General features: G+C 34.7%; 1 protein-coding gene across 7 annotated transcripts in view; it reads left to right on the forward strand.

Moving 5' to 3' along the window:
- Positions 1-26,588, forward strand: part of CACNA2D1 (calcium voltage-gated channel auxiliary subunit alpha2delta 1) — a 498,706-nt gene that overhangs the window by 75,939 nt on the left and 396,179 nt on the right. For all 7 annotated transcript variants that reach the window (XM_073009174.1, XM_073009173.1, XM_007982343.3 and 4 more), the window contains exon 2: positions 14,716-14,797. In XM_073009174.1, coding sequence (XP_072865275.1) covers positions 14,716-14,797 — 82 coding nt within the window. The remainder of the gene's footprint in view (positions 1-14,715; positions 14,798-26,588) is intronic.

A 26,588-nucleotide genomic window follows, 5' to 3' on the forward strand; every position in this document is an offset into this window, starting at 1 on the left:
AAAATTACTTTCTCATTGTAGTGGCATTTAGCATGGTGCAGTTTGGTATCCCAGAGCAAGAAACTATATACAGAGTGGAGGTCTTTAAACAAAACTTTTTGACCATTTCTCTTAACCAGTCAGGGCTTTTACCTTTATATCCACAGGTGGACAACAATGCAGGGACTCTATATATAGGTCCTTAATCATATTGTGAACTTCTTGAGCTAGATCCACAGTTCTGAATTGATTTGCTCTGTCTTTGACATTTGCTATGTTCTTGTCTCCAGTTGCAGTCCCCTAGCCAGAGCCCTGCAATCTTTCTGCCAAACTCTTTTTTTTTTTTTTTTTTTTGACACAGGTCTGTATCACCCAGGCTGGAGTGCAATGACGTGATCTCTGCTCACTGCAGCCTCTGTCTCCTGGGTTCAAGGGATTCTTGTATCTCAGCCTCCTGAGTAGCTGGTATGAGCTACCATGCCCAGCTATTCTTTTTTTTTTTTTTTTCTTCATAGAGACAGGGTTTTGCCATGTTGGCTAGGCAGATCTTGAACTCCTGACCTCAAGCAATTTGTCCACTTCGGCCTCCCAAAGTGCTGGGATTACAGGCGTGAGCCCCCGAGCCCTGTCTTTGCCCAACCTTTTGGAATCATTATTCCTTTGAGTTGCTTGTTTGGTTCTTGGCTTCAGCTTTGTCCTTAGACGCTGGCTATTGATCCTCCTTAGATCTATAGTCTGAAGAACCTGGCTGGAGAATCAGACCCAGTCCATCCATAAACTCCAAGCCTAGGTCCAAGAACTTAGTATGTCTAGGGCTGCCTGACCACCACTTGGTCACAAAGTATTTATCCAAAACTTAGGTAAGATGTTTATTAATCATTACTACTTATTTTGCCCTTAATTGCTGATTTGCTTTTCTTTTAATAGGATCAAGATAAAAAGTCTCACCTTGCCCTTTATACACATGTACTTTTGTTCATTCCTTTCATTCTGGTTAAATCTAAGGATAAAGACAAACAGGCCGGGTGTGGTTGCTCACGCCTGTAATCCCAGCATTTTGGGAGGTGGAGGCGGGTGGATCATGAGGTCAGGAGATCGAGACCATCTTGGCTAACATGGAGAAACCCCCTCTCTACTAAAAACCACAAAAAATTAGCCACATGTGGTGGCGGGTGCCTGTAGTCCCAGCTACTTGGGAGGTGGAGGCAGGTGAATGGCGTGAACCCAGGAGGTGGAGCTTGCAGTGAGCTGAGATCGCACCACTGCGCTCCAGCCTGGGCGACAGAGTGAGACTCTATCTCAAAAAAAAAAAAAAAAAAAAAAGACAAACAAATAAAACTATGGTAGTCAGATGACCACATATAACTAAGTCAGCTGCATACATTATAAAAATGACTATTTTATGTGTTCTTTTGGTAGGCGTTAGAAATCGGATGCCTGAGGACACTTAATTTCTTTTCTGAAATTTTTATAACTTACACATTTCAAAGTGATAATAATCATTGAAAAATTAAGCAATGTAGAAGTATATGTAAAGAGTAGGTCTTACTTTAGGGGATTGTCTGCCAATTCATAAGACAATTATACCATCATTTATTTTGCACCTAGCAGAACTTTCTGACAGTTTTGCACCTAAATAGAAAGGTTTTCAGTAAGGTAATGAATGCCCATTGCAGGAAGTATTTGGGAGAATTACCATGATAATTTTTCATGTGTAATGTATAAAGGAGGCTTCCATTTATTAAGAACTGGACTAGAAGACCATGATGTTTTCTTCTGCAGTTTCTAGAAGTATTTGAAAATATTATTTATTACTTGCATTAACTAGAGAAATAATCTCAGTTCAAGGTTCACTTACAAGATGTCCAAAGGTGACATAAATGCCTATGAGGTCACTATTTCCCTGATCTGATCAAGAGACATGAGAGGATAAACCAGAGCTTTGGGAAAATACATGTAGGGTAGTTGAAAAGACAGTTCTGCAGACAGCAGGAGATGCACTGAAGGGCCTTTTTTCCTCCGTTACTGCAGGTGACCTAAAACAGGTAGTGTGAATTCTAATGGATTGCATGTGCTCAAGTCCTTTTGTATTTCCTGAATAGTGATAAAGGAGTCCATTCAGCCTCTCTTCTACAGAAGGAACATTTTGAGAGAGAATATAAGGGTTTTCAGGCCTGTGGGAGGCTGCTGAGTCACATATGATTCACAGATCTAGCCTCAGAAATCTTTAGACTTTAACGTTACAATACAGGGTGGTCCATTTTAAAACTGCTTGTTGAAATCCACATTGGGATGTGCTCTAAATGGAGCACTAGGAACAGTGACAGAATGACTAATAATGAAAAAAAAATTAGGAGACTGCAACAATTCATTTGGAATGTTGATGTTTAATTCATGTTACTGGCTGCTTCATGATTCTTTCATATTTCATAAAGATGATGAGTTACATGGGCGTGCCATCTACAGCAGGGACCTCAAGCTAAAATACCATTCTCTTTTCATCGGGGCTTGTTAAATGCCTCCTACCTGTATTTAAGATGATTGAATATGATTCAGTTTTCAAGTCTTTGCTTCTAATTACAGAATAATTATTTGAAATATGAAAGATATAAACATCAACACAAATGAGGCATTTTATGAGATCAACTATTGTGTTTTAAAGTGTTTATTTCACATTTTATGTTAATAATTTATATTCCAGTAACCATCTTGACATTTGCTTCCCCATAAGAGAAAATAGAGCTAACACTGTGTTTATTTTCTTTTGTTAGTATTAGCAAATTATATGATATTAAATATTTAAATAGAAAAATAATGTTTAAAAAACCTTCTCCAATAACTGTACATACATTAATCATGTCTTAAAGTGTGTTTTTAATTTACCGAGAGTATATGCAAGCTTCTATTGGATTTAGTTATACAAAGTGCTTTTTTCCCTAATATTTTAAAAAATTTAATTGCCTAGATTTTGACCTGCTTTTCAACATATAATACATAAAATATCATAATTATATAATTTTTTTTAAACATTAGCAAATGTTACATAATTTGAAACACTGAACAATTCAAATTGAAAAATAGTTGAAAGCATGACCAAGAAATTAAAAATGATTTGTTTTTCTGTATTACTTGGACATTTACAGAAACTTTGCACTAATGGTTCACAGTTTTTGAAAGGGGTTATTGGATAGTGCTAAAAATCATAACTTTTTTGCCATTTGATAAACATTATTTTTAAACACAATTCTCATTGTTATTTTTACTGCATTAATGGGGAAAAACAAAACTGTTTTTCATTTAGATTGTGCAGGTTTGGAAAGGGAGCTGTCTCCAATTCCTATCTAAGAAACAATCTTCTGTTTAGAATGTTCGCTGTGCTCAGGCCAGCAGAGGGGAACGTAAGGGCAATGTATATGCTGCTCAGGCAAAGAGGGTCAGAGAGAACCATGTTCTGTGAGGACAAAAAGGTTGAAAGCAATTAAAGTTGCAATATATTTTCTGAGCTAGAAAGATGTTTACCATCTCATATTCAAAGGCTTCATTTCTGTTTCTCTAGAATCGTTTACTTAATGTTAAAAAAAATGTTGAAGATGGAATAACCTGGCAATATTCTTTTCTGATGGTTTTCAGAGAGTTATTGTCTTTCTAATTTGCAAGTTAATATATTTGCATTGACTGTTAAATAAGCTCTGTCTTAGAACAGCTGTCAGCAGATTACACTATAGGCTATATTTAAAAGAAGTGCCACATGAGTCAATTTGGGTCCTGGTTTTATATTCATACATTTGTTTGTATATCTGAACCTACATCATAAAAACAATGAAGGCCAGCTGACATAGTCATATTTTCTATGCATATTGAAGGACTTAATGTTGCTTTTAGAATATTTTATGTTTATAAGCATATCACGGCTGCCTCTACACCTAACCTGCTACTTTATGTGAAGTCTGTGTGCATGTTATAAATAATATCAGAATCAATTGCTGTGGACCTAATGCATAACACTGAGGATGTCATGTTATGTTAATAAAAGTAGTACAACTTCTAGTTGTAAGCAAAGTAAATGGTGCTTGTTTAATTTGAAAATACTGATAAAAACTTAAAAATTTAAGGTGAGGAAAAATTATAGCATTGAAGGAATAATTATTAATATGTATATATTTCCACTGAGATGTCTTCAGGAAGAACATACTTAGATATTCTTGGTTTTAAATCTTTATTTTCTAACTATAACAGCCTTTTTTCTTGCCATGTAAAGAAAGACTTCTGCAAATGTTATTTTCTCTCTTTCTATCAATGAAACAGACTTTGAACCTAGGGCTATGACAGTCTGTAAACTAGAAAACAGGAGGTATCTCCAAGTTCTGATGAGAGGAGAGTTGAGGGCTACTATCTGGTGGTTTAACAATGAAAACCAAACCATGAATCAGACCATGGCATCAGTTAGCATTTATTAATGGAGTTATAAGTTATTGACTTCTCAGGCAAACTGCTCTGCCACTTACTAATTTTGTGTCCTTTGGTAAGTAACTTAACCTCTCTATGCCTCAGTTTCCTCATCTGTAAAGTAGGACTAATAACAGTATCTACCTCAATAGATTTTTGTGAGAATTAAAGCATATGTTCACATAACATGTTTAGAACAGTTCCTGGCATATAGGTGCTCAGTAGATATTACCTGTTGTTTTTTAAGTAGCTCTGTATGCTCAGAACTGTGCTAGATAGTCTCAGAACATGATAAGCTATGGCCCATCCATTCAAGGAACTTAAATATTGTTGGGGAAATAACACTAATATAAAAGAGTATGTCTACATGTGTAACATTTTGTAGGACAGGCTGTACATATTTTAGATACTTAAAGAAAAGAAAAAAAATATGAGAGTTTGAGGACTTGAATTGGCCAGAGGAGGGACCTGAAGCCCAGACTTGGGTGATTTTCAGGAGCTGAAGATGATTAGAGAGGTGATTTCAGTTTAGTAGAAAACCTATTTAAAGAGCATGACAAAACTGACACATTTGTAAAACCGTTCAACAGGCTGGACTGGAGATACTTACGTATATGGGGAAGTAGATTCGCGATTTAGGTTAGAATCCAAACGTAATAAGCATTTGAGGTTTTTATAGTATTGGAAATATTATGAATGCTCAGCTAAAAATTCCTAGAAGTAAAGAAAATAAGGAAATTTTTACCATGACATTAAGTAATGTCATGGTAATTAAATAATAATTAAATACATGCTTGAAATAGGCTAAAGTAAATTTTGTGAACAATTTGCAACGACTGAGAAAAATCACAGATAAATAATAAAGGGAAAGATCTTCAATAAAATGAATGGAGATTTTGTAATGAGCAATTAGAATTTTAGCTCATTTGGTTCATAGAAACACCAGCAGCAGATTGTGTGGCCATGTGGGACACCTCAGCTGGCATCAGGCTACACGGGACTATGCTAGAGGTTGTAACTAATTGTGATGTGGAAGGATAAAAAACAAAGCCCTCAAGGCTTCAGGGAACAAATCTCATGTATGAAAACCCTCCCCCCAGCTAACCCATGGAACTACATTACTATCAACTCCAAAGTATAATTTTTATTCGTTGTCTTGGGAGCTGGAAGCAAATCGCTGCAGCTGAGGAAGAAAATAAAGAAAAGATGAAAAAAAAAAAATACTTGGATAAAACAAAAATCAATCCAAGATAGTGGAAAAGAAGATCTCATGAAAATAAATTTAGATCTCGTGAAAAGAAGACCTTATGAACAAAAGTAGATCTCAGGGCCTTTGAGAGCTCTGAGTGTGAAATTTGTAATGTGGATTAACTACACACGACACATGCGCGCGCACACACACGAGCAGGAAAAAAAGAAAAAAAAACAAACCCAGAAAATGAAGGCAGAGAAACATGAACAGCTTAGGAATCAGAGTTTAGTGATAGTCTTTTCTCCTACTCTCAAGTACTTTACCTTTCCACTGATTAGCATGAGCACATCCTTTTCTGCATTTCTTACAGGATTACTCTAGTCAAAAATGGAATACTAAAGCATTTCACAAGTTGAAACAGCTTTCTAAAAACAGAGCAGCAGTGTTATTGAAAATGGTTTAAATTGAGAATAATTTCAGGAACTAACTAACATTCCTGGCATGACACCCATCTCACAAACAATCCTATGATTTAATGTAGATAACAAGCACTCCCTTTATACCAAAAAAAAAAATTAATTGTACACTTATCCATGTTATAAGAAATGCATATTTAGCAAAATTTCATGTCTAGGTTATCTAAATCTTTGGCTTACTTATGTTATTTTTACCCAACTACAGGAACACTGTGGGTGGTTTATTATATAACAAAAATAGGAACAGTTTGGCATTGGTAGAGTATTTATAGCAAGTGGAACACTAGACTTTTGAAATATATGATCTTATTACTTCAGATTTATGATAAGCTATTTATACATCCACACAACTGAAGTGGCCAGTTTGTTAGATCTTTTGATATTTAAATTTTTTCCCAGCTCCACAGGGCATAACTATGTCTCTTATTTGCTTAGGTTAAAAATAAATGATTTCTTAAAAATAGTGGCAAAAAGCAGAGAATTGCCTTAGGATAGGGCTCCAAGTGGTACAGACATCTCACTTTCCCACTACCCCTCCTATAAATCCCTTACTGTAACAAGCCCTCTTCCTTTCCATTTTCTCTATGGTATAGTTCCCATTCCCTCTTTGTCTCTGTGATAATTGCTAGTGGAATAAATTGGGAAGCGCATGAAAAAAAAGGTCTGTTTCGATATTCTCTCCTTACAAATAGGAGTAGGTTTACACACATTATTCTTCTTTCCAGAGGACTTAGGCACATCAAATATAGGAAGGAAAGACAGTTAATCTTGGATAGGGCCTATTATAACAATTCTTAGCTATCATTCTGGCTGCATTGCTCCAACCAGGCAAATTCTGTCTTTAGCTTAGGATTTAAAACAATTAAATCGATAACTATGCAGACTTGACACTTTATACCCAACTGTTATACTTTTACAGTAGATTACACAAAGTGTAATTTGTGTTTTTCTGAATTTGTTGTTTTGCACATGCACACAAAATGAAATGGATTACCGTATTTTTTTCATTTTGAAAATAAAGAGTTTTCTGAATGCACTGCACTATTTTGAAAGCCACATTACAGACAAATCCACCTCAAAAGGAACAATATTAATTGAATGGCAAGTTTTTTATCTCAAACTTAATGAAAATCTGCATATTTTATATATTTGCTTTTAGAATTTGGGCTGTTTCTGTACAATAAAGTGAAGTAGAGGATATAAAAGATTTTTTCAATTATTCAATAAAAGATTTGCATCAATTTTAAGAGATATTTTGGTTGCTGCTTCAAATTTTATTGAATTTGTGAACACCTAACATTTGGAAACCTTGTACTGCTAGTCAACTCTGTAATGAATTATTGTAGGGACAGAGATGGATTATAAGACTTTTTTTCTATGACAATTAATACACACAAAATATTTGAAATTTTAAGGCATACACTCTAGAGATTTAATAATTTCTTTAGAGTATTAAGTCTACATTTTGATAATCTGCTACTTATTGAAAAGTGGATGCTGTTTACAGATGCATCGGTCCAGCAGTTCATTTTTTTTCTGATGTGGATTATGGAGAGAAGATATGCATTAAGGCGTTAAATAAAGATACCTACTTAAAAAAAATGGTAGTGCAATTGCATTTCATTTCAATTTACTTTTCTATTCAATAAATACTTATGTGTCTACTATATTCAAAGCACTGTCATAAAAACTTTGGAAATGCATTGATAAATGAGAATAAATGTATATTCATCTAATTATGAAAGTATAAGGAAATAAGTGCACAGCACAATTAAAGGACTTTTGAAGTTGCGTGGAGAGACAAGAATATTTTAATTTGGGAATTTGTGAAAGGTGATATTGGAATATTAGTGTGATTTATCCATTCACGATGTAAGTGGGAGATTAATTTCAGGTAGAGGTTATATAAAGAGCAAAGGCAGAATATGTAAAAGGACAGTCAGCATGCATGGAAATGTGTGAGGTTGGTTGGATTAAAAGGTCTTTGAAAATAAAAAGCTAGCGGGCTGTGTAGCTTATCTTTTCTAAATTTTCTTCATCTCTTAATTTTTCTCATCAGTGAAAGATGAATAGTTTTTATGATGACTAAATGAGAGAATGCATATTAAACACTTTAGCATAGAGATAGTATAAAATAAGGTCTCAAGGCATTTAGCTATTAGCTCTGTGTTGGAAAAATGCTGAGATACTATTATTAAACAAAGGACTGGAGGAGGGATAAGATGAAGAAATTGATGGTATGGAGTCTGATGACTGGGGAGATGATTTTCCAACAAAGAGAAGGGACATAGAGGGTTTATAGTATGGGGAGGGAAGCTATTGAGTTCAATATTGTACATATTTGAAAGGAATGGTGGGACATCTAGATGAAATGATCAAATGGTAGTTAAGGTAGAACTGGAGCTCAGATTTAGATATTATATATGGAGATTTTGAAGAAGTAGAAATAAAGAGAAGTAAGGAAGCAGAATGGCACATAAAATCAAAGACAGATGCTGAGAAATGACCAATTTGGCTTTGGGAAAATGTAAAGGAGTCAGATGATAATAATATAAAAGGAGAGACCAGGGAATAGGGTCATAGGAGCCATAGGAACATGGGTTTCAAGAGGGCAGTGGAGCAGTGGTGAACATTGGGTAGGAAAAGGATAAGAAATAGTTCTGTTGCAAATGTACCTTGACTGCATAGGGAAACTCTGGAGCTTCTCCTTGTTTTCTTTCACAAGTACCATCCATTGTTCTTACTCTTCTGACTAGCTATCATGTTCAAGTCCTGCCTTTATAACACTGAAACTTCTGTTACTATTGGAGGCTTGAAGCCAGGGAATATACATTTCTAACAAGCAGTGTTAAGTGTGTTCTTGCTATTGCATATTTGAAAAATTCCATGTATTTTCTCATGGAAAGAATGTACCTATTAGTCAAGGTCTATTATACCTGTACAATCAGATATACATGAGTTGCCATGCACTTTCTTGAGCTAGCCAAAGATTGCATATATTTTTATCTAAAAGAAAGATTTTCAAACTATTAAACTTTCTTAGAGCAATTTGATTTCACAATAATTTTAGGATTTTGTTCTTTTAAAAATGCTTGTGTCAGGTGATTTAAAGTGTGGTGTGTGTACTCAGCCCTCCTCATTTAGTCTCTGCAGTATATTCATAAGTTATCAGGCAAAAAATAAAAATTTGAAATCTGGTAATTTGGTATTTTCACAGTTTCTTATAAATATTATGATAAAATTCTCGGTTGCATAGAAAAAGGGTTAAGGAGATAAGCGTTGTTTATAAATACAGTATTATAACATTTTAGCAAATATTTTAGTAGTCCTTGTTAATTTAGAATGTGTGGAGATCTTGAAATTGTCAGGACCGTCAACTTGCCTTTCCTTGTCTTTCTTTCTCACCTGCTGATATCTGCCCCACATTCATCTGAATGCCTTTCCCCCCGAACTTGCTCTCCTCAGACTATACCAGTAAGAATTTCACACAGCCATACTGATTAATACCAGTGGAAACTGATGACCTCCGGTATAATGCCAAGTCCTTAAATACTCTCCAGCTATTCTTTTTAAGCCTCCAATTTTTCTTTTCAACTATCTGCCTTAATACCTACTTCTTGTCTCTTAACAGATAACTGGTCCTCCTTCATTACAAAGGAAATAGAGAGCAGTAGGTAAAACTGTCTCAACTTTTGTTCTAGTTATTCCAGTTATTTCAGTTTACCCCAAATCTACATTCTCTTTCCATTTTCCAGAGAAGAAGTATCCTGTCTTCTACCCATGGATTAGATTTCTCTTTGGTTCTACTTATTTCTTAATTGATCCCTCACTTCCACATTCTCACGTTGGAATAGAGGGGTAAACTAGAAAAAATATCTGGAACCTTTTAAAGGGCAGTTGTAGGGGAGAAAATATTTCTTACCTATTGCAAGATTCACAGCTGAGATCTCCTATAACATAAAAGACAAATAACAAGAGAAAAGCATATGAATTAAGTTTTATGTGACACAGGAACCTTCAGAAAATGACCCCAAAACCTATGGAAAACTGTATGTTTTTATGGACAGTACTGCAGAAGTATGATTAGAAGATGAAAGGGTATGATCTACTAATAAACTAGGGAAACTTAGCAAGACTTGTTTATTCAGTACCTCTTGGAGTCTCTGTGTGATGTTCCTTCCCTTTGGGTATAGGGCAGGACACTCGCCACATGAGAGCCTTCAGGGTAGAAGGGAGGGAGGTCAGACAGTGACCTTCCTAGGCTTTATTGTCTGCTTCCTGGGAGAAGGTCAGAAAGACCTCCCTGCTTTTGCTGTTTTCTTAAACGCCAAGGTGCCCTATTTGGGGGTGACATTTCCCGTACCCCATCATTGTCAATAAATTACATGTTCTCTCCTGAATCTTTGATATTTGCTTCTCTACTTGCCTTTCTCTTTTTGCAGAGAAATAGGCTCACTTCTATTCTATTAAAAAACAAAAAGAACACTGATTCCTCATTCTCCATGTTTCATTCTCCTCAAAGATAAGGTGGGATAAATTTTTCACCTTATTTGATGACTGTATACTTCTTTCTTCTCTTTGGAAACTTCTCTCTGCTTTGCCTCTTGCGATACCATTGTTCTTGGATTCCTTTTTCTATACTACTCAGGTTCCTCTGTTTGTTTTTTAAATGTACCTTTCCAGAGTTGTAACTACTGTTTATTTCCTTCCTTTCGCTCTTCACTCTACTTCGGGAGTTATACATTGATCTTAATTTCTATGGAGATTTCTCTTTCAAGAGCTCTAAACCCATGCCATTCAATTGCCTAGTGTATATTTATACTTGAGTCTCCCCAAAACACCTCTAATTGAACCAATAAAAATGAACCTGTCAATGTCCCTTTAAACTGTTATTTCTCCTATACTTACTTTCTATGCCACAATTTCCCATCATCCTCTACCTGAGAAACTCCCTGAATCATCCCACTTTCTTCCTGTCATTCACTTTCTATACCCAACAGTGCATGAAATCTTATTGTCCATCCTTCAGAATTTCTGTTGCGTTAGTTGCTTCTACTTGGCCTCCCCTTCTTTTTCCTTTATCCCTTCCACCACCACTAAATTAGTCTGAGTCCATCTCATTTCTTACCTCTTAACTAGACTTTCTGTTTGTGATTTCTGTTCTCCCTGTAAACTACCATCCATTCAGTGTCAGGGAAATAATTTAATCATGTTTATATACATTTACGTGATCTTTTTACTCTCTGACTTCTCATTTTCTAGTATCTCTCCATTATTTTGAGAATATAATCTAAATGTTTCAGAATCGTATTTAAGACCCTTGGCCTGACCCATCACTCTTCCCTATCTCTCCTGCCCTCATTCCATACCTTTTGCCAAACCAAGCTTGGACTCAATCATTTGAATCTCTTGAAGTTACTGAACATGTCATGTTTTACATTCTCTCCGCCTTCGTTGTTACTTCCCTCTCTGCTCAATTTTGACAAGTTCCACTTGTCTTTCAAATATGACTTCAAGTAGCTACTACTCCAGAAAGCCTCTTCTATCAACCTCCTCATACCACTACTTACTAAGCATTGACTCTCTTGTGCTTCCTCGAACATTTCCTACCATGTTCTTGTTGTTTTCTCTCTCCCTCCCAGACCCAGTTTTAAACACAGCCTGCATCTCCATCTTTTAGTATCTTTTCCAGCAGTTACTAGTACTTGGTGAATGGATTGACAAAGAACAACAATGAATTCTTCCTAGTGGAGTGCTATGTTAGTTGCTTATTACATGAAAAAGCTGTATCCTCTGTAATTTCCCCCAAATTTTATAGTGTCTTCTGTATAAATTTAATAAAATAGTGCTTAGTGATTACATATTTGTGCTTGACAATTTACCAAGAAAGAGAAAGACTGATAAAAATTTTTTGCTCATGAGTGTTTTCACTTGAGTAATTTTTTACTTTCATGATTAATGGGACCTTTCCTTATTTTCTATTTTTTATAACCTTTTAATTCCAGCTTGAAAGCCTGAGTGCCTAAGCATTTCAGAAAACCAGGTTAACACCTCATATTTATAAAAAATAATCCTTGCTCCTATAAAGTGTTCCTAACAGCTTGTCAGTGGGGTAGGGAAGACTGGATGGGTTCTGAATTGCTTTTCAGCCAAAGCAGGTTCACCTCAATGAACATTGGTAGTGACAGTGCACTTGTGACAAGTTAGAATGCATATTTTGCATCAGTTTAGTATAAATTAGAATTCAGGGATGAGTTACATTCACTTCCTTACATATATATTCTTTGCCTCTCAGTTTCGAGCTAAAGGGATGTATAATGTGTCTTACTATTTGTCAGTGTTGGAAATTATATTTGAGAAGAGATGACTCATTTTCTCTAGGTTCTAGTACTTGTTCAGCACCTGCTTAGAGAAATGAGATAGTCTCATCTAAATTAGGAAATTATTGTATCGATGGTTTTTGCTCCTACCTGTATCCTACTGTAATTTTTTGTATTTAATATAAAAATGGGACACAACTGTATTTACTAAGAGTATTTACTTATATTTTTCAAATATAGGCACCAGCGAATAAGTGGCACTAGTTAAAATATTATTCTAACAATTTTTCTCTATTTTATGCCTTACTCTCTTTTGTTTTTTGTTTCTTGATATTCATTTACCTTTTTCTATCCTGTTCATACAGTGTGATTTAATAAGTATTCTTCCTTATTTTCATATGTGCTAAAGTATTCTTAGTTTTAATGTATTTCATTTAGTAACTAGTTTGTTTCATATGTCAGTCAAGCCTCTGTGTTTTCCTCTAAGGCATTTCATCCGTTTCTATAACTGACTTTCCATTTTTTTCTTCCTCTTCTCTGCTCATCATTTTTGAAATGCTCTCTTCCATGTCATTTAAATCTCTTTTCCACGTCATACTTTTATTCCATATTTATTTTGTTATATTTAAATTTATCTGAAAAAATATATTTACACTACTTATATTTATATTTAAACAATTATATTTATACTACTGGATTTCTTCCCTAAGGAAGAGAAGACATACACAGTTAAATCTCCATGACTGAAATTATACATAGATATGTAGAGAAAAGTTCAAATTCAAATATAAATCATCTAACATTCTTACTAGCTTACTAATGTTTCTTTATAGTTGCCTTGGCAAAAAGGAATACACACTTTAGGTCTACAACCTGAGGAAGAATAAGTGAAATATATGGAGGAATACAAATTAAATGATTTTAATATGAATAGGGAAGATTTTGTGGTTCTATTTGGTAATATCTCTAATACCAGGAAAAAGTGATATAGAACATGGATTTAGGGTCTTCTAAAATATCCTGACATCCATAGCACATATTTTAGGATGTCCATTGCATAATGGTCATCTAAGATGTACATTGTATACCTGAGAAAGATTTGAACTTAAATCCTTCAATTATAATTGTAATGATCAAAACTACTGCTTTAAAATTTGGATCTAGTAATTCCAGTAATTACTTGGATCCAGTAATTCCAAATCTAATTGGATCTAGTAATTCCAAATCTAAGAGCCTCGCTAAGGAAATATTCTTTTTTTTTTTTTTTTTTTTTGAGACGGGTCTCGCTCTGTTGCCCAGGCTGGAGAGCAGTGGCGTGATCTGGGCTCACTGCAATCCGTGAATCCATGAATCCACCTCCGGGGTTCATGCCATTCTCCTGCCTCAGCCTCCCGAGTAGTTGGGACTACAGGCGCCGGCCACCATGCCTGTCTAATTTTTTGTATTTTTAGTAGAGACAGGGTTTCACCGTGTTAGCCAGGATGGTCTCGATCTCCTGACCTCGTGATCCACCCGCCTCAGCCTCCCAAAATGCTAGGATTACAGGTGTGAGCCACAATGCCCAGACTGGAAATAAAATATTCTTAAGCTTTATGCTCTAAGATATTTGTGGTAGTGTAGTATGTAGTGGTTAAAAGCTGATGGTTTCTTAAATTTCCCTTTAAAAAGGAGGATGGTCAAGTATATTATGGAATATAGAGATAATGGAATATTAAGTGGCCATTAAAAATAAAATGCTTACAAAATGTTTGTAATGCCATGGGAAAGTACATATTGTATGATATAAAGCTAAAAGATATATGAATTTTATATAACATGCTTTCAACTATGTGAAGGAATTTTAAAAGACTAGAAGGGAATGCATCAAACTGTTGAATGTTCTACCTGGCTGGTGGAATTTTTCTTGCATTTTACAAATGGTCTGCATTTAGTATAATCTTACCATTATATTCAGAAGACTTGGAAGCTAAAAGATAAAGTTTGTAGTTTAGAATATTTAATAGCTATTTAATGGAATTTTAATACAAAATAAGCAAATTGTTTACTCTCATTGGACAAGACATCAATGTCATTTTTCTCTTTTGATTTGGAGGCATTTCAGCATCCTGAAAGCCTGCACACTAAAGATTCAGCGCTTTTGCAATTTAAAGCTGGAGTGGAAGGGTGGACATCGTCGGTGCTAGGAGGGAGAATAATTTAAGGGCATTTTAATGAATTATCTGTAGCATGGATATAAAATATCAGCGTGTGACTTTTATTTGCCAGAGATCTGATAGAACATAATCTTTTCTGATTTCTGCAGTATCAAGTCATGGGTGGATAAGATGCAAGAAGACCTTGTCACACTGGCAAAAACAGCAAGTGGAGTCAATCAGCTTGTTGATGTGAGTAAAATCCACCGAAGAGATTTCCTAATCTTTTCATTAATTCACATGCAGTTCTATCTTCTAGGAAACTATATCTCTATATTACAAATGGGATGTGATTTCTCATGTGGGTCTGGTGGTGAAATTCTGAGAGACACCTTTGGTCCTGCTAGTTACTGTGAACAAGAAATGCCATCCTTAAAAACTAAGGACACTTTCTCAGTACACTTTGCAGTTGATACGTAGGTCTCACTTAAATGAGTCTGCGTGTCATGTATACTCTCCATAAATTTAAGTAGGGAAGTCATGTACTTACTATTATAATGTTTCCATTCTTCAGAATATATTTAATAATCCCTCATACAGTGGTGACTTGAACTCCTGTGATGGATTCTTTTGAATATCCTCAGTGAAAACATATCTTTATTCTTTGAGGGTAACAATTATTTGAAAAGTGTTTACAGGCGTGTCTAGAGATTAGAGTTAGTCATTGAGATCACTAATAACGGTTTTGGTGCAAGATAAGAAGACTCTATAAAAGATGATTTTTCTTGTGACTTATGAATTGGCTATGAAAGTCACTCTAAAACGATGTCTGAGTGACAGCAATATATAAATATTTGTATGGCATCTTAACTAGATTATTTTTCATGGGTAAGAGCATTTACATGTATAGGTTCTGTAAGATTTATTAAAAATTAAATTTTTTAAGGGCCTCACTACTTTCATTTCAATGTAAATAATACATTTGAAAGTATTCTCATCTTGGATTGTTAGTGATGAAATGAGGCCTTTTATTTTCCAAAAATGTGATGAGTCAATGAGATAAAGTGGTATAAAAGCATCTTGATGTATAATATATGACTATTTATCATGCAAATATGTATGAGAAAATGGAATGTGTGGTTACTTCATGTATTAATAGAAATTCTTAAGGAAACCACATACATATATACTTCAAAAAATTATACCAGAATCTCTTTATAAAACAACTATAGAGTGTGTTGAACAAACCTAAGTGTCTGTGAGATAAGGGGAATATGTTTGGAAATGAAAGGTGTTCCCTGCGAATAACAATGATCAGATTTAATTCTAGTCAATGTATTACGTTGAGCAGGTAATATGTCCCAGACACTGTGCGGGCTGCCAAAGATAAATAAAGAAACAGTATTCCTCTCCTCAGAGAACTGACACTCTGTTGATAAAAACAAATCTCAATTGCTGATGGTGCAAAGAAACTTGGAAGTTATTGTGTGCCGATGCTTGGGATCTGTAGTGATTCACTGTGGGAAACTAAATTAGAATATGAAAGTGTGTAGGTAGTAAGTGAGCCTCTGTGAAAGTCATGGAGTTTATTTGGAAGCACCACCAAATCTTCTTTGTTAATTTTCATTTGGACACTATTTAAATTGAGAGCAAATATTTTATTTAATCATAATGAGAAAAAAAAAGAAATTACAGGTTCTGGTGAGAAATTACATGACTGTTTTTATCAACAGGTGGAGATTAAAAATAAGCTGCTCTTGGGAGCATCTCCCTTACTCTGTGAGTGCTTCCCCAGCCTCAAAAAACAACTTGCTTGGCTGGCCTCATTGTTCCTTTCGGTGTTAATATGTGAAACTTTTCTTTCTGAATCTGCTTTTTTGCAATGACTCATTAACCAAAAAGAAGTCTAACTGGTTTCTATTATGCTTTATGAAGAATACATTACTAAGAAGAGTATAGCTATTGATGAATGAATCAATGACTCTGTCTGAATTAACATAACAAAATAGAATGGAAAAGATGAAAGAAAATCTCTCTAGTTTTCTGTTTATGGGATACATACCTCTTTATGGTGACAGAAAAATTCCAAATTAAGGAATAATATGTTAGATAACTGGGGTGGTGGGAAGAGTGTTAGAGCAGAATTCATTATTGGAAAAAGAATTTAAGTACTAGGGCACACAAAGAGTATCATCTTACACAGACAAATGATTCCATATTGCCTCATTCCTTTTGAGGAAGAATGTCAGAGTTTAGAGTGAACTTTGAGCTGAGATTGGGGGTGTTGAATACATGGTGAGGGCCAGAAGTTGAATAAACACAGGAGTTTAGCAGGGCTCCAGGTTGAAATTTAATATTGTAGAAATGAAAGTTCTTCAAATTACAAATTACATTCATTTTTTACTGACTTCACAGGGTACAATTAGCTTTTTACATGAAGGCCAAGAACCAACACAGGTACCATAGCTAAAGTAATATATTTTTTGTGATTGTGCCACTGCACTCCAGCCTGGGCTTCAGAGTGAGACCCTGTCTCAAAAATAAAATAAAATAGTAATATAGTTTTGCAATTTTGTGAAAATTGCTTTATTGTATCCTAAAATAGTAGCCCACAGAAAGTTGCTAATATTATTGAATACATTCAGTGCTTCAACTTTACAAATGTGAGATTTTTCCCAGGTTACCTGCCTGTCTTCTGTTAAAGATCACGAGTGAATAGGGTTGCTTAGGACTATTGTCCATGATGCATTAGACTTTTAAGATGTCTTTTATTAGATTATTCCATTACTGAACCATTTGGAGAATACATATGTCCATCAGTTGTATATGCTCATCCATAAGGTGGGTAAAATAATTGAGAGAAGGTTAAAATTTTGTTTTAGGTTACACAACTATTAAATAGGATGCAACTCTGAAATTTGAAACACCTTCTTGTATGCTTTAGAACATATGTTAATAGCATTTTTTGTCCTTATTTGTACCTTGAAAAAATAAGCAGATTCCCCACGTAAACAAGGTCAGTATATCTGATTATGCTAATGCTCTTTTTATAAAAGATATAATTTATAAGAAACAAAAGCTCCGCCAGCAACAATTACCTACTCATGATGTTTCCATTTGATTTTTTTTTCCAAAAAGAAAAGAGTGGAAGGAAATTTTAACATATAATATACATTCATAATTTAAAACCTCCCATTTCTGTTGATACCACAGAAATGGTTTGTTTGTATATCCATTGAGATAATTGCTAAGAATGATACAGAAAGTAAATTTTCACTGATTTTTTTCTTCATGGTCTTCTAACTGAAGAAAACACTTAATATTTCAAATGGAGTATTATAGCATATCCCTCTGAAAAATCCCTAAGGCTATTTTACCTTGGTTCTGCCAATTGCCAGCTTTAGGATCTGGCCAAGATATTTAATCTCATGGAGTTGTTGGGATTAATGATACAGTCCATATAAATTATTTATTGACATATAATGAGAGCTCAACAAATGTCATTCATTTGTCATATTACTTGGTGGCGTTGTATAAGTTGGGGTACAGGCTGGGCCAGTATGACAAACATACAGGCTAAACATGTATTTTACTGTCACATAGCAGTTGGGAGGTAAGCTGTCGAGGGCTGGCAGGGTGACTCTGCCATCCTTAGCGTGTGGCTTCCATGCCTGGATACAAAATTATTCTTCCAGTTGCTTTTATTTCCCAGTTGTCCTGTAAAGGGAAAGAGATTTGGAGAGAAGATATCCAGTCATTTAAGAGTAAGATGTTTTGCTCACATTCCAGTGGTTAGAATTTAGTCACATCTAACTCAAAATGTGTCAAAGAAGTGGAGGCTTTTTCTGAGCAGCCATGTGCCCCACTAAAATTCTGTCACAATGGAAGGGGACAGAACCAATAGTGGAGGACAAGAGCAGTCTTCACTTGTATGTATTATTATCTGAATATATAAAAATGTATTAAAGCTATATTAACAGATAGAAGCTGTATTTACACATTTAAAATATTATAGACAGAAAAATAGGAAAACAATCCCCAAATTTAGAAAAATATATATGTATTTTTAATAATCTGGATTATAGAATATTTTGAAATATATTTTATTATTTCTTATTTATTTATTTATTTATTTATTATTATACTTTAAGTTGTAGGGTACATGTGCATAACGTGCAGGTTTGTTACATATGTATACTTGTGCCATGTTGGTGTGCTGCACCCATCAACTCGTCATTTACATCAGGTATAACTCCCAATGCAATCCCTCCCCCCTCCCCCCTCCCCATGATAGGCCCCAGTGTGTGATGTTCCCCTTCCCGAGTCCAAGTGATCTCATTGTTCAGTTCCCACCTACGAGTGAGAACATGCGGTGTTTGGTTTTCAGTTCTTGTGATAGTTTGCTAAGAATGATGGTTTCCAGCTGCATCCATATCCCTACAAAGGACACAAACTCATCCTTTTTTATGGCTGCATAATATTCCATGGTGTATATATGCCACATTTTCTTAATCCAGTCTGCCACTGATGGACATTTGGGTTGATTCCAAGTCTTTGCTATTGTGAATAGTGCTGCAATAAACATACGTGTGCATGTGTCTTTATAGCAGCATAATTTATAATCCTTTGGATATATACCCAGTAATGGGATGGCTGGGTCATATGGTACATCTAGTTCTAGATCCTTGAGGAATCGCCATACTGTTTTCCATAATGGTTGAACTAGTTTACAATCCCACCAACAGTGTAAAAGTGTTCCTATTTCGCCACATCCTCTCCAGCATCTGTTGTTTCCTGACTTTTTAATGATCGCCATTCTAACTGGCGTGAGATGGTATCTCATTGTGGTTTTGATTTGCATTTCTCTGATGGTGAGTGATGATGAGCATTTTTTCATGTGTCTGTTGGCTGTATGAATGTCTTCTTTTGAGAAATGTCTGTTCATATCCTTTGCCCACTTTTTGATGGGGTTGTTTGTTTTTTTCTTGTAAATTTGTTTGAGTTCTTTGTAGGTTCTGGATATTAGCCCTTTGTCAGATGAGTAGATTGCAAAAATTTTCTCCCATTCTGTAGGTTGCCTGTTCACTGTGATGGTAGTTTCTTTTGCTGTGCAGAAGCTGTTTAGTTTAATGAGATCCCATTTGTCAATTTTGGCTTTTGCTGCCATTGCTTTTGGTGTTTTAGACATGAAGTCTTTGCCCATGCCTATGTCCTGAATGGTACTACCTAGGTTTTCCTCTAGGATTTTTATGGTATTAGGTCTAACATTTAAGTCTCTAATCCATCTTGAATTAATTTTCGTATAAGGAGTAAGGAAAGGATCCAGTTTCAGCTTTCTACTTATGGCTAGCCAATTTTCCCAGCACCATTTATTAAATAGGGAATCCTTTCCCCATTTCTTGTTTTTCTTAGGTTTGTCAAAGATCAGATGGCTGTAGATGTGTGGTATTATTTCTGAGGACTCTGTTCTGTTCCATTGGTCTATATCTCTGTTTTGGTACCAGTACCATGCTGTTTTGGTTACTGTAGCCTTGTAGTATAGTTTGAAGTCAGGTAGCGTGGTGCCTCCAACTTTTTTCTTTTGACTTAGGATTGTCTTGGAGATGCGGGCTCTTTTTTGGTTCCATATGAACTTTAAAGCAGTTTTTTCCAATTCTGTGAAGAAACTCATTGGTAGCTTGATGGGGATGGCATTGATCTATAAATTACCTTGGGCAGTATGGCCATTTTCACGATATTGATTCTTCCTATCCATGAGCATGGTATGTTCTTCCATTTGTTTGTGTCCTCTTTTATTTCACTGAGCAGTGGTTTGTAGTTCTCCTTGAAGAGGTCCTTTACATCCCTTGTAAGTTGGATTCCTAGGTATTTTATTCTCTTTGAAGCAATTGTGAATGGAAGTTCATTCCTGATTGGGCTCTCTGTTTGTCTGTTACTGGTGTATAAGAATGCTTGTGATTTTTGCACATTAATTTTGTATCCTGAGACTTTGCTGAAGTTGCTTATCAGCTTAAGGAGATTTTGGGCTGAGACAATGGGGTTTTCTAAATATACAATCATGTCATCTGCAAACAGGGACAATTTGACTTCTTCTTTTCCTAACTGAATCCCCTTGATTTCTTTCTCTTGCCTGATTGCCCTAGCCAGAACTTCCAACACTATGTTGAATAGGAGTGGTGAGAGAGGGCATCCCTGTCTTGTGCCAGTTTTCAAAGGGAATTTTTCCAGTTTTTGCCCATTCAGTATGATATTGGCTGTGGGTTTGTCATAAATAGCTCTTATTATTTTGAGGTACATTCCATCAATACCGAATTTATTGAGCGTTTTTAGCATGAAGGGCTGTTGAATTTTGTCAAAAGCCTTTTCTGCATCTATTGAGATAATCATGTGGTTCTTGTCTTTGGTTCTGTTTATATGCTGGATTATGTTTATTGATTTGCGAATGTTGAACCAGCCTTGCATCCCAGGGATGAAGCCCACTTGATCATGGTGGATAAGCTTTTTGATGTGTTCCTGAATCCGTTTTGCCAGTATTTTATTGAGGATTTTTGCATCGATGTTCATCAGGGATATTGGTCTAAAATTCTCTTTTTGTTGTGTCTCTGCCAGGCTTTGGTATCAGGATGATGTTGGCCTCATAAAATGAGTTAGGGAGGATTCCCTCTTTTTCTATTGATTGGAATAGTTTCAGAAGGAATGGTACCAGCTCCTCCTTGTACCTCTGGTAGAATTCAGCTGTGAATCCATCTGGTCCTGGACTTTTTTTGGTTGGTAGGCTATTAATTATTGCCTCAATTTCAGACCGTGTTATTGGTCTATTCAGGGATTCAACTTCTTCCTGGTTTAGTCTTGGAAGAGTGTAAGTGTCCAGGAAATTATCCATTTGTTCTAGATTTTCCAGTTTGTTTGCGTAGAGGTGTTTATAGTATTCTCTGATGGTAGTTTGTATTTCTGTGGGGTCGGTGGTGATATCCCCTTATTTTATTATTTCTAAACACACACACACACACACAGACACACACTCCTTTAGTTACTGCACTGACAAATGGCAAGGCTGATCATCACATATTTATGAATATATAACATTTAAAAAAATTAAATAGTCTTAATATTCCTGAGAACAGTGTTTTAAAGTTAATGAAATGTTTACCATTGCCATTTTAAATGTTGCATGTGACATTGTTGTTATGAAGCTTTCTTCTTAAGGGTAAACTGTCTGACTTTCTCAAATTTTAGGATAGCATCTGCAAATATATTTACAATAATGTGTTGATTACATTTTTCCTGGAAGCTTAATTTTGAAGGTAGGCTTATTCTGCAGTGGCATTGCCATAGGACTGCCTGGCTTTTGATTCATTGTTAATGATTTATTAAGTGAAAATTTCAAAACCAATACCTTTACATTTCAATATGCTACTCAAAGATGTAAATATGAAATGTGTATAAATATTGAGCATTCAGCACTCTCAATTAAGATAGTATTTACATAAGCATTCTGAGTGAATAATTTCTTTTCATTAGTAATTCAAACTAATGCTTATTCTTTGACATTGTGGTCATGTCATCTCATGTAAATAGAATATTCTTTTCTAGGTGGCAGAGAGTTTAATATATTTACAAAGGGAGATACTCAAAAACAGAACACAATTAATCATTGGTGATCCTGACTAGGGAATCAGCAAGATGTGCAGGCAACAAGAAGGACTGGAAATCTTCAAGTCCGGGAGTGCTTAAAAAAGCTGTATTAGAATATCAGATATTAGAATTCCCTTTACCCAATTGTTTTCAGGGTAAAAGGCAATATAAAATTTTAAAGAAGTTATGTGCTTTCTCACTTTAAATAAACAAATATATACTATTTATTATTCATTCCATATGTTTTGCTTTTATTCAGAGTTGCCTTACTTCCCTCAACAATTAAGTGCTATAACTAAATCAGCACCATAATGATGTAGGCAATTTAAAATTATCTTACACTCTGAATTTGCTCTTTTTGTCACAAGTAGAAAGAAATCTATTTTGACTGCAGAATATAGCACTACAAAGAGTGCAGAGAGTATGGATTCTTTTCACCATCATCCTCCCCCCGCCTCCCTGCTGCACTGGAGATTTTTAAGTAAGAAGCTATTTTTGTTTGAACAGTGGTTAATTACATTAATTTTCAAAGACACAGAATAAACTCAGGGGATTTCTAATTTTAGGGTGACTTTCAATATTTTCTCAAAAGATATTAAAACTTTTTTTTTTAACCTTACCATTCTCATCCAGCCATTAATTAACATTCTGAAGTGATGCTACTCTTTGAGGGATATGTTATTATTTATTATTTCTCTAAATATATATTTAGTGCAGTGGTTCTCAGCCAGGGGCTGTTTTGTGCCTTGGCATATATTTGGCAATCTTTGGAAATATTGTGATTATCATAACTCAGGGCATGGGATGGTATGGAAATACTTGTGATTATCATAACTCAGGGCATGGGATGGTATGGAAATACTTGTGATTATCATAACTCAGGGCATGGGATGGTATGGAAATACTTGTGATTATCATCACTGGGGGCATGGGGTGGTTGCTACTTGCATAGTCTTAGTATAGAGGCCAATGAGGCTTTTAAACATCCTACAATGCATGAGACATCCCTTCACAACAGAGAATTATCTGTAAAATGTCAGTTGTACTAAGGTTGAAAAACTGCTCAAGAAGAACTGAAGAATCTGAGTGTATGAAATTCTTTAAATGAATATAAATTTGTAAAATTGTATATCAGCATTGGTAGCTATCAGCTTTGCTTTAGAAAAGCCATTTGTTAATCAGGTATGACAGTTATGGGCAAATTAAAACCAGGCTGCTTTGAAAAATTGTTTTACTGGCAGTGAAATGAATTTAGGTCGTTTGGGGTTAGAGACATTAAACAGGCAGCTCACTCAGCCTATGGTTAATTATTTTTAAATTTAGTTTTAATGAATTTAGTATGATCTTTTTCACTTTTAATTGCATATGAATTTTCTGGTCAAAGTATATACTCAAATTACAATTTATATATAACTTCAGATATGGAAAAAGAGAGGCTAGGTTAATTAATTTAATTAATTACCTCTGGAATTAAGAAACAACAACAACAAAACAGGTAGAGAGTTTCTGTTATTTATGTATGTTAATGTTTTCCTTGTTTTGAATCTAGGTATTCTTAAACATGAACTTAAAATTTACTTTTTGTGCCAAACACCTTTATCCTAAAAACTGAAAAATTCTTTCATCTTTGTTATAGTTTAGTTTTTCTGTTCAAGGGACAACCTGCATTTCTGGTTAAATATAATCACCCATTCCTATGTATAATATGGAGAAAATTAAGTGGCCTGTTTGCAATTGTCACTTGTTCTTTTCTTTCTTCCATCTTTAATATATTGCTTGGAAGTGTCACCATCATGTTCTTGTTAATAGGAGCTAGGGCAAGTAGCAGTGTGTGCTGCAAAACGATCACCAATTGTGACTTCGTTCTTCCTAAATATCCTTCTAAAGACGATGCTCCATTTGAAATGTTATAGTCTTAGCTAAGAAGCTGTATCACAGCAAATAGAAAGAATAGAGTGGCTAGGGAGACTCGTGAGTTGGGTATTAGAATGCCAGTTTGATATAGTTATCATTGGAAATGTATGCACTATAAATTTGAGGATATGAGCAAATTATATATTTGTATGTGTGTGTATATGTATGTGGTATGTATATAATTGCATGTGTGTGTATATATATATTTGGATTGTGTTTATAGTGAACAAATTTATAATTCAGATTCTTCCTATGCACTGATTGCTGTGATAGCCACTGGAAGTTCTGAGCTAGGTGGTTTACTAGTCTAAAATAGGTTGGGTAGACTAGAGAATAAGATATAAACCAATATCCTTTTATCATCCTTCATAATTATGTCTCAATTTGCCTTTCACTCTATTTTCCCATAACTCCTTGTATTACACACATTCTGATCTCTTTCGTCCCTTACTGAATCACTTTTCCTCCAAAACATGGCTGTAGTTTCATTTATGTGACTGTTGCAGCCTATGTGATCTTAATTTCTGGGAATTCTGACAGCATACATTTCTATGTCTCTTCATTGGAACACTCATATTCTTCCTCACACTGACCACTACCTTATTTTGTGTATTTATTCTATTGTTGGAATTTAATTATTGTATCAGTGTTGTATTTGTAGTCATTATGTAACTGCATAGTATCTTAGTCATTTTTTTAGGCTTAAAATAAATGTTGATTTTAAAATACAGGGAAGAAGTTGCTTATAAATACAGGGAAGAAGTTGTTTTATAAATTATAAAAATACAGGGAAGTTACATTCCCAGCAAAGCCTGACACAGAATCAGTATCCATTCACTAATTCATGCACTCATTTTGATTGTGCCAGGCACTGTGCTATGCACTGCTTATGTACCAGTGAACAAAACAGACAAAAATCTTTGTCTTCCTGAAATTTACCTTCTGGTGAAGGGGAATAGAAAATACACAATAAATATGACAATTATATAAATTATATATGTTTGATGTTCACATGTGCTTAAAAGTAGCACAATAGAAATATCAAGTCATAAAAAAATTTCAAAGGTAGTGTCCCAATTCAAAAAGCTAGGTTATAGGGAAAAGAAAAAAAGGCCATCATTTACTTAGAGTGAAGATGCAGGGAATCAAATGTGATTTTTAAAAATGACATTAATACAATATCATGCATCTTGTAAAATGATTACCTATAGTTTCATAAATGCACACACATTAAGATGAATTAATATATTTTAGCAGTTGGTATTTGTATTAGTTATTTACACAGCAGCCCTAAACACAATTGACAATATGCTAAGGAGTAAGACATTTTAAAAGTCTGACTTTTATTTAGGAGATGACATCATTTATTATTTTAATCAAAGGGAAGGAAGAGGTTGAAGATATCAGGGACTAATTAGAAATGATTACATAATTTTTATGACAAAATTCATTTTGTTAAAACTCAGCTAATTTTCGTAGGAGAAAAGGAGGTTTTGTTGATATTGTCTTTGTAGTTGTTAAAAGTATGTTCTAACATTAATTCAGATCTCCAGTCACTAGTTACTCTTTACCTTAGATGAAGGAATCTTCACATTTCTCAACATTTCTATGTGCTGACCAGCTTAGATGATGAGGAGACTTATGATAAATAAAGAAAAAAGATACTTATGATATATAAAAATATTGCATTAGTATTTGTTTAGTTAAGGGAACTTTGATCCTTGAAAGTGATCAAGAAAGTACATTATATCATTCTTTTGTGTTAATATACCCTTTAGAGAGAAGACATTCTTTGTTGCTAAGGAACAAGTAGTTCAAAAGCCCAAGGAATACTTAATAGAGGAAAAAAAAAAAGTATAACCCACAGACAAACCATCCCACGTTGCAAAATTCAACTAAAATTAAGTGAAATTGATTTTGTGGGTATCCGAAGCAGCAGAGGTGACAATGAATCACTTTTCTTGCCTTCATTAGTATTGAAGATATTGAATTTACTCCTGTTATCCAATAGACAGTGGAATTAGAATGATGGTGGGAAATATAATGTAACACTTTCTTTTAATCCCAATTCTCATTATTTTGAGGTAGGATGATATTTATTTATCCAGTTTGTATACAGTTTTATACAATGCATGTTCGTTTTGATATTTTTAGCTTTTCTGTCATCTTTCTTCTTAGAACCTCACATAATTGTGAAGGTAACAATGGGTATCCTTGAACTAATTTCATTATATCCTGATGCCTAATGGAAATTGTATGTTGCTTACAATGGAGCTCATCTTTCATATTCATCAGAATCTAATGATAAATGAAATGAAAATGCAAACTAGTAATAAATACTGTTAATCACAACTTCAGACATGCAGTTCTGTTAGAATTTTTCATTATTAGGAACAGTGAATCACTCAGGAAGTATATTGTTGACCTACTCATTTAAAAAATAATAGTCTGGGTGCTGTGGCTCACACCTGTAATTCCAGTGCTTTGGGAGGCT

This window comes from Chlorocebus sabaeus, chromosome 21, assembly GCF_047675955.1.
Source record: "Chlorocebus sabaeus isolate Y175 chromosome 21, mChlSab1.0.hap1, whole genome shotgun sequence".
NCBI classification, from domain to species: Eukaryota; Metazoa; Chordata; class Mammalia; order Primates; family Cercopithecidae; genus Chlorocebus; species Chlorocebus sabaeus.